Below are 10048 nucleotides of genomic sequence, written 5' to 3'. Positions count from 1 at the left end.
GCAGAGATTTCAGGTAACATGAAGGAGTTGAGTAGAACGCGTTGACTAATGAACCGTTGATTGTCTTTTGTTGGTTTCTCTAGAAAAGGATAAATGAATAAATAAAATAAAATATAATTGTATATAATATACCACATCTGAGATGATAAAAATTTTGATTTTATAAAATCGATGATAGAAAATACACAAACAACAATTTTACAATACAGAAGTGGGATGACAATGTGATGATAAAAGCTTAATAAGTTTATTTGCAATTATTATCGACAAGAATGAGATTTTGGTTTATCAACACCAACTGAACTTCTAGTCTTCCAATCGAAGAGCTGAATTTTATAACAAATTTTTACTAAGTTTTTCTACATTTTTTTACTCACTTAATAAGTTTATCCATATTCTTATACCACAAGTCAGCAATTTGATAATTAAAATCTTCGCCCATGGTCAAAATTATGTTGTCGGTCTGATAAGATGCAGCTTGCATTTTTGAATATTCTATAAATTTATCGATCTACGAGATACAAGAAATTTAGAATAAAAAATTACTCTAGAGTGATGGTTGCAAAGAACTTTCGTTAATTTTAAAGGTAAAATTCAGGGCACGAATTGGTCGAAATTGTTCTTCATGGGCGCAAGATGGAATAAGACTGATTAATAGACAAACCAAAATTGGATAAAATTTTGATCTAAATTTACCAAGCAAGGTAAATTTTGAAGGAATACTTAGATCATTCTTTTAAGCATATATCAACCACAAACATATTGGAGAATTCTGGACAAGGATAATGTAAAATGGATGAATAAAAGCAACTGAAACCTGATGAAGTGTGTTAAATACTGAATAAAAATTGGGAACACCAGAAAACTGGTTTCAATATATACTCAAACTGCAAGAGGTATTATCCAAGATGATTAGTATGATTCCACCATTAACCAAGACACAACAATAATGAAGATTTATATTACAATTATCCCGATCCAAATTTTACCTGATCAATTTATCCATATTCTTGAAGTACATTTGTGCATCCATATAAGTAAAATCTCCACCCATTGTCAGAACAACGTTATTAGTTGTGAAATGCTTAGCTTGGGATTCCACAGCCATTAGGAATTCGTTAATCTTATTAAAATTTAAAAATCAGTAATGGATTTCAACAGCAAAAGTTCTTTGTAACCATCATGTATAGATATATAAAACCAGAAAAAATAGACACTTACCCTTCTGTCTACATTGTAATCGTAACTGCGTTTATCGTCAATAATTGGTTCGTCCTGGCACAAAATATCGAAGCAAAAACCTGGTGGTGGTCCATAGTTGTTGTAGAGGACTCCGGTGAATAAGTCACCAGCTTCACCTAAAATGTAATAAAAATATCATTGTAATTGGAAAATGGAGTCCAGCAAAATATAGTTCATTCCTATGTTCTAACACTTGAGAACTGACTTTTTAAGCTTATTAAAAGTTATGCTGTTTTAAATATGAACTAATTATTTTTTGCTTGTTTCTAAAAGTTGCCATGTTTTAAATCTAAACCAAATTTCTTGACTTCTGAACTTCTCCCATTCTAAATCTAAACAAATTTTTTGGTCTATGTACTTCCTAAAAGTCACCCTCAGTCTCAACTAAATTTCTTGTTTTTTTACAGAACTCCTTTTCTAAATTTAAACCAAAATCCTTGATCTTTCTCAAAAGTTGCTTAATTCTAAATCTAAACTAGTGGTGTATGGCATCGTGCCTTAAGACAAATTGCTGGAACTTCCCGTACCGCAACGAAATGTTCGAGAAATATTAAATGTTTTCAAATAGATTATTATAAATACTGTAACAAACATTGTCCAATATTTATAAGAATTATATAAACTGAATTACAAAGTAAAAAAATACTTATTTAAAGTATATATAGAAGAGCTTTGGATCTTTAGCCAGAATTAAAATTAAAATTTTAAATTATTTTCGATATACAAGAACAAAAATTTTTTTTGGAAAAACAGTTAATATAGAAATATTTTTTTCCAAAAGCAATTGTTTTATCAACACAAGCAGAAAGTTGTTTGAATAATTGAAATCGCATGCTTAGTTCTCCCAAAAACTCCCATTTTTTGTACATTTAGCTCTGTATCCTCAAAAAGGCTGGACCTGCCTTTGCCAAATACTAATCACCATTCTCCCAAAAAAACAAATTGAATGCTTTTTGGATCATTAAAATCGGATACTCCGTTCTCTCAAACTCGATTTGTATTTTCTGCACTCTTTGCTCCGTACCTCCGTAACGGCTGGACTTGCCTTTGCCAAAAACTAATCAGCACATCTCCCTATCAATAGAATCGAATGTTTTTTAAACCATTCAAATCGGCTGATCCGTACGCCCGAAAACGTGGACTAAAAAATGCGGACATAAAAAACACCCGCACACACACACATCTATTTAGTTTCTGAGGTATGTCTCTTAAAAATGTTCAGAAACCTTCAAAACGTCGAGAAATGCAAAAATTTTCATTTTCGATTTTCGGGCCATTACTATAATTACCCTACGAGAAGTTAAAAACAAAGAAACTACTTTCTCAATAATATACATCTTTATCTCTATATTTGTCAATCATTTTCCTCACCAAGATTATCACTGGCATGCCACAACATTTCCGGTTCCTTCTGCTCCAATCTCCTCATCTTGTCCTGGTAATCCAATCTGCCCAAAAACATACCATCGAATCCCAATTGGGCAAAAATCGATGCTTGTTCCCTGGAGTGACCGAATGGGTCGATTTGCCAACCTACTCTTGGCCTGGCGCATTCACCGAGGGTCTCGTTCAAACGCCTAAGGGAAAAGAAAATTAATATATATATAAATAAATAGAATAAAATAATCTTATATATAAAAATAGAGCTCTCGATAAAATAATCCGCTAAAACTCGAAAACGGCTAAACCGATTTGGCCAGTCTTAGTCTTGAAAAATTCGTGCCGATCCAGAGATAGTCGGAAAGGTGAGATATTATTTCAAAATCGCGTAGGAACTCTACATTTTTAATTTGAACATTTTTGTAGAAGCGTAATTTGAATAAAACAATGGACGGTGGCTAATACGTCAAATGTCAAACGTTTTTGACAGATGATGTTCAATTACGCTTAATAGGATGTTTTATGTGAATATTATTTAATTATGATTAAATTGTAGTAAGCAGTTTTGTTTGTAGTTTTATTTATAGACCAAAACGTTAGTAAACGGGCCGCAAGTGTTACTAGAAACTCAAAATATCAACTTTTTCGAAATGCTAATATGAAAATGCACTTTTTGGCGTTGTAGCACTCTTTTTCTGCAAATCATATTTTTCTCAAACACGGTGCTCTGAAAGATCTCATTTGTATAATTATATACTCATTGGTATTTATAAAACATTTTCTAGGTTATATTATTTTTTATTTATGTTATTTAAATTCAGAACCGAAATTTGGTATCGATCAAAGGGACATTTTGTCGAATAGCATTTTCCCAGTTATAATTTCCCACAATTTATCGAACAATAGATAGTAATATATGAAGGTCCGGGGTTAAAAAGATCCACCACCGATGTGTGAAAAACCAGTAAAGTTAAGCATTGTTTAACAACAATATTTGAAAGTAGAGGGAAAAAGATGTATAACCAGCTATAACCTTGATTCTCATGACTTTGCTATCGGGAGATAAACGAAAATCTTTGAAAATCCATAATAAAAGTATTTTCTTCCGTTGGTAGTTTTTTTAGCATTAGTTAAAAATGTAATTATTTTGAAAAATACCTTTAAAATTAAAATAAGACATTAAACCTGTTTGCCACCTGGCCTAGATAACAAATTTTTGAAAGACAGCAAAAAAGCACATTTCTACAATGAAGAAGTAGCTGGCAGTTTTACTGAACGTAGTCAGATAATTGTTCGTTTGAAATGTGTTAATTGTTGTGATATAATTGGATTGATTTTTATAATATAATTAATATTTGCTCAAAGTCAAATTGGACCTTTTGTGCCTCGCCCTGCTCTACATATATACTTTTTATTAAATTTACTTTAATTCATCTAATGATATTTGAAACTTTTCAAAAAGAAGGTCAAAGAAGAAATACTTAATTCATTTTCTATCTCTGATCGCAGAAATTTGAAAATTTTGTATAAGCTCAGTGGTATTATTTACAATTGTACACAAAATCCAGAATCCAAAAAGGATCTGAAAAACTTGAAACGTAATCAATAAGTCGAAAGACCAAAAAAGACTTGGATTGGCATATAACATGTTTTCTATAGAAAGTGTATAAAACTTCCAGACAAAATATAGACAAACTAATGGGGTTTATTGTTTTATAATACGTCATTGTATTCAAAGCATTCAACCAACACATCCTTATACACTAAAAGTATTAATATTTTTGATTCTATAGAAATTGTTTAGAATATACCTTACTTAGCAAAACAACGTTTAAATATAAATATATGGGTATAAACTTTTTTGCTACACAGTCTATTTGTAACAAAGTGCTTTGAAGCAAAAATTAAAAAATAGAAGATCTTTGATTAGTAAATTGAATTCAAGCATTTGATTGACTCAATTTTAATTGTTCTTTTCCTCATAAGCTTTTTAGGGCTTTTCTATGATATTAATTTCTATTTCTATTATTATTTACCTGAATCCCCATGTGAACTGATCAACGATGCTCTGATAGTGGGTGACTGCTTCGTCGTTCATGCTCCAGGCGCCTCCAATGATCTCCAGGCGACCCTGGTCGATCAGCTCGCGCACTTTCTCCTGGTGTTCTCGTGTCTGTTCGCGCCACCATTTCATCAAAAATGCTGATTCGACGTAAATGAATCTAGAAAATAGATAGTCGATTTAGAAACAAATTTGCTAAAATATTTTTTTGAGTTTAAGTGTTTTTTTAATCTTTACTTATATACCAATTTGCTACTAATTTTTACTTGTGAACAACTACTATTTTTTTTTTTTGTTTTCTTTAATAAAAATTTAATTTCTTTATATTATTTCTAGACCTTTGGGGTCAATTAGTCAAAATATTTATATGACCCAACAAAATTTTCTTTTATCCCCAGTATCATTATTACAAGCAGATAAGCGTAATATACAAAAAATAATGATTAATACCTAAATAAACTACCTAATTGTTATATTTTAATTTAGTTTAGATAGTTTTTAGAAATAAAAATAAAAAAGATTCCTTCGAGCCGGATTTGAACCAGCGACCTATGGATTTCGGCATTTGTTTACATTCTACAGTCCACCGCTCTACCAACTGAGCTATCGAAGGTTGTTTATATAGACCCCAAAAAACGATAACATTTTGGAAAAATTTGACACGTGCACTGAGGGTTACAATATTTTTTTAAAGATAATTATTTATAACAATTTTATTTAATTTATACAAAATTAGAGCGTGCGGTAAACAAGATTATTTTTTATATTTACCAAACAATGACTTGAATTTTTTTGCAAGTTTGCAAGAATAATAGCCATGTTCGATTTTTTTTGTCTTGTTTATAATGATGTATAATAATTTGCTTCGATTTCACAATTTGCTAAATGCGAAATATCTCTAAAAAAGACACAAGTAGACAAGATATTTTAAATGTATCTAAATTGCAAGACGATATGATCTAAATCAGGACTTCTTAAACTATGGCCCCCGACCCCAAATAGGGTCAAATAGGAAAATTCTAGGGTCGCGCGAGATTTTAATGTCAAATATGTATATCATTTTGTCTTGATTTTTTTATGTTCTCAATGAATTTTTAAACTATATATTTTCATATGTATTTGTATATGTATATTGTTAGCAAATAAATAAATGATTTAATTTTTATTTTTATATGTGTAGGGTCGTCAAGAAAGTTTCAATGATAAATGGGGTCGCCAAGAATTTCGCAATCGTAAATGGGGTCGCAAACGACAAAAGTTTAAGAAGCCCTGATCTAGATGTATGTTAAATTTTAGCAATAAGATAACAGAACAAGCTTATTCGAGTATTATATAAGTGATATAAGTGATTTGTTTCCATGTTTAAATTAGAGTTGAAATTTAATTTAATTTCATAACAAATTGCAAAGTGAACAGACTGAATGAAAATAGAAAGGACTCTACTAACGAGTAAACTACATTTTTTATACTACTATTATCGATCAGTAATAGAAAAGGAGTCTACCGATAGTCAAAATAGAAGTAATTTTAAAAAAAATAAAAAAGCATGATAAAAGGAAAAGGTATAATATCGAGATTTCAAACATTTTTGAAAATTTCAGCATCCAAAGAAATTGAGCTCATTTGAAAGAAAAATTCAATAGATTAATATATTTGTATATTCTATATTTATGTTTTTTTAATTTTTTTAAAATTACTTCTATTTTAACTATCGGTAGAGTCCTTTTCTATTACTGATGGATAATAGTAGTATAAAATTTCAGTTTACTCGTTAGTAAGGTCCTTTTTCTTTTCATTCAGTCTGGTTCACTTTGCATTTTGTTATGAAATTTAATTAGATTTTAATTTTAATTCAAACATAAACAAACTACTTATATAGACAATATATTAATGAGCAATCTAAATTTTAAAAATGAAAAAATATTATTAATTAATATTACATACTTCTTAGCAGGATCTTTGATGAGTTCAGCAACGACAGAATCCAAAATATACTGCACACCTGCCTTCTGGATTGTATTTCTACCTATAAATAATTTTTTTCATAAATTGTAAAAAATACAATATCTTTAAAAAAACTGTAAAAAACTTACATGACAATTGAATATTAATTTAACATGTATTGTGAATGTTGGGAAATATATACTAATTAATAGATGATTCAAATTTATTATGTTTAAATTTAATTTACTTTCAGACATGTCAAATCAATTATTTATAGTAACCAAAATGGCTGAACTTGGTTAGATTAGTATTAAAATTAATATTATTTTTAAATGGCATACCTTAATACTTTGATTTGTACAAATAATTGTAAGACACACTCATTTTTAAGCTAATTAGATTTTCAAAATTTTTATCACTTTTCTTTTATTAGAACAGTTAGAATTTTAATTATAAATTTCAAAACCGCCACATTAGCATTCGACATTCTTGAACAACTTCATGTGTGTTTTTTTATGTTTAAAAAATTACCAGCGTTACCAACCTATTTGTTTAAATATTTGAATTCAAATTTTAAAATGTGCAATTTAAGTTAAATACAAAATTATTAAATAGAAGTTTCTGGAAATGTTGTGTTATTTGAGAATTTGTTAGTTATTTACAATTGTCTACAACTCAGGTGAAATGCTGTCGCTTTGCAACTAATTATGTACGTTTCGATACTGCATTTGTGCCATCATTCAATGAACAAAAAATCTAAAGTATATATATATATATATATATATATATATATATATATATATATTATTGATTATATCTTTATGTAATTGTTATGTCTCGATGTTATTTAATATACCTATCTCTAAATAAATATTTATCCTTATCGCCAACAATGATAATTAAATAACAATAATAAATTGGACAGATAAAAATAATTCCAATTCGTATAATCTTTAATCTACATTTCAAAATAAACAAAACTTAAATTTCTTGATTAAAAATTTCTCAAATAGATTTCACGTGGATAAAAATAAAATAGATAAGGCTATCTAGAAAATTATATATGTTCGAAAAGTTTAAGGAAAGATTATTATATAAAAAACTAGTTGTAAGTGGCATTTTGCCTTAAGACAAGTTGCATGTCTAAATCATTTTTTTGTTATAATTTATTTTTGTTAATCCAGACTTTAATGTCTTATTTGTATAAGCAATTGACTCGATTTTTCCATTTCTACGTATTTTCAACAAAAAACAGTGATTTGCTAAATATTATTTTTCTATTAAATATTAGTTTAAAAAACAGAAATTTATTTCTTAAGTATAAATAATAAAATCAAATTATTTGCGATTGATTTGCTTAATATTTTTGAAATTATCACTATTTTATCAATTTACAAGATAGCAAAAAATCGACATTTCGATTTCGAGAATCATCAAAATTTTATCTTTATTTTGCGAAATGTGTAGCGTTATGAAAATTTTTACTGATTTTATTGACTGATTGGAGTTATTTTGAGATATTGTAATGTGTCTAGACAAATTAAGAAAAAGGAAATGGAAATAATACTATTTAATTCCTAACTAAAATTGTATATAATACTTTGGCATAATATGTACCTAATTGTCTTTATACCAAATTATTAATCTTGATTCAATCAATATAAAATATACTATGTAATTTGAAATTTATTTTCGTATATAATTCATATTAGATTTTTTTCTACTTACTTCCATAATAATACTGGTCAACAGTTTTCAACCAGCCTACATCGTCGTGGGTGTGTGGCACCAGGTGGACGTTTAGCATTCCTGGTTTTGGAACAGGACAACTCTGGAAAAATGATATTTATGAAAACCATTGATATAAAAAAACAACATTATATGACTCTGAAAGATTTTTAACAGTGGTAGTTCAAGCACTGCAAACTCCTATATCATTAGAATGGTTAAAATATATCGAAAAACTTTATAGAACATTTTTCTCAAAATTAAGCTCGCTATCGATGCCTGATGTTATCTTCTATATATATAAAAATAAGTCGGGTTTTCCTTCCTGACGATATAACTCCAGAACGCACTAACCGATTTCGACAATTTTGCATTCGTTGGAAAGGTTTCGCAAGGTTTATAGCTAAGAAAATTAGTAATGCATGGCATCGTGCCTTAATGCAAATTGCTAGAACTTCATGCACCGTAATTAAAAATTCGAGTAATAAAAATAATCAACATTAGTGAGAATTATCAGAATTATGCTTGGTTAAGTCAACGCGCAATTCTTGCCGCAAAGAATAATGATGTACACGCACTGAATTTCACCATCCAATCAAAAATTGCTGGCAATTTGGTGACATACCAATGATTCCGACTGGTCTTCCTTTTGACTTCAAACGATTGCAATTTCCAGTTCGCCTTGCGTTCGCAATAACAAGTCGCAAGGCCAATCGCTTAGTGTTTGCGGGAGAAATTTCAAATAGATTATTTAGAAAATCATTGTTTTTCACATGGGCAGTTATACGTTGCCTGTTCACGAGTTGGAAAACCATCCGCTTTGTGTTAACGTCGGACCAAAAAACAAAAAATGTGGTTTACCAAAGAGCACTTCAATGAAATGGATAATTTGCGGATTCACTTTCATTTACTTAGAGAAGTTCAACTAAAAACACTTCATTTTTGTAACCGAAATAAATTCATTACTGTTGTATAATAAAATCATTTTTTTCCTTTTCAAATATAAAACAAACAAAAAATTCCTTCATCTTTCTCACGAAATCATCTGATGGCGAAACGGAGTTCGTCGGGTTTGCTAGTTTTGAATAAAAAAAATTAGATTATAGAGAAGGGGTGCTAAGTTCTGGATGAGATAAGCCTAATTCCAAAATTTCACGAAAATTGAATCAAAATAAAAACAGTCGGTAATATCCAATTTTTCGATCTATCATAAGTATCTACTTACATCGTATCCGCAAGTCGGTTTCTTCTGAATTTTGTGCCTGTACTCCTGGTACTCTTCCTCCGAGGAAACAGTGGCGTGCCTGATGCGGTTCGTCCTGTCGCCGGCGTAACGACACTGTACGCTTGCGAAAAGTGCCAGGGCACATAATGCCAGCACTGGTGCCCTTGACATTATGACTGAATAATAAAAAAATAAAAAATTAATGCTAAATGAAACTAGTGGTGCATGGCATCGTGCTTTAAAGCAATTAGCTGAAACTTTCCGTACCAGAATTAAATATACGAGGAAAAAAATCAGTAATCAATAAATATTGGTCAAAGATTAATAACAATTGTTTTAAACATTTTCAAAGAGATAGTTATAATCACTATATATTTATCGTTTATAAAATATATACTGAGGATCTTATCGCTCAAAGCACGTGAGAAAGTCTACTTTAGCAAGAGATGCCGAATGAATCCAACTGA

The 10048-nt window shown here is 29.5% G+C and overlaps 1 protein-coding gene and 1 non-coding gene across 4 annotated transcripts in view; both read right to left on the bottom strand.

The window, feature by feature from the left end:
• The window catches only part of LOC113363777 (lysosomal alpha-mannosidase-like), a 48558-nt gene that overhangs the window by 36582 nt on the left and 1928 nt on the right, over positions 1 to 10048 (bottom strand). For 2 of the 3 annotated variants that reach the window (XM_026606261.1, XM_026606262.1), the window contains exon 2: positions 9582 to 9757. In XM_026606261.1, coding sequence (XP_026462046.1) covers positions 9582 to 9752 — 171 coding nt within the window. In that variant the 5' untranslated portion in view covers positions 9753 to 9757. Of the gene's footprint in view, positions 1 to 1221; positions 1359 to 2613; positions 2820 to 4658; positions 4845 to 6628; positions 6711 to 8356; positions 8460 to 9581; positions 9758 to 10048 lie in introns of all 3 variants that reach the window. The other variant, XM_026606264.1, reaches the window with a different exon arrangement.
• Positions 5206 to 5297, bottom strand: Trnay-gua. Its single transcript is given in 2 exon segments — positions 5206 to 5241; positions 5261 to 5297. It is a non-coding gene; the product is annotated as a tRNA-Tyr (tRNA).

This window comes from Ctenocephalides felis, unplaced genomic scaffold (assembly GCF_003426905.1).
Source record: "Ctenocephalides felis isolate EL2017-DRISC unplaced genomic scaffold, ASM342690v1 CF-g0.4_SCAFFOLD_00845, whole genome shotgun sequence".
NCBI lineage: Eukaryota > Metazoa > Arthropoda > Insecta > Siphonaptera > Pulicidae > Ctenocephalides > Ctenocephalides felis.
Note: the sequence above shows the minus strand (reverse complement) of the source record. Positions and strands in the feature narration are given on the sequence as shown.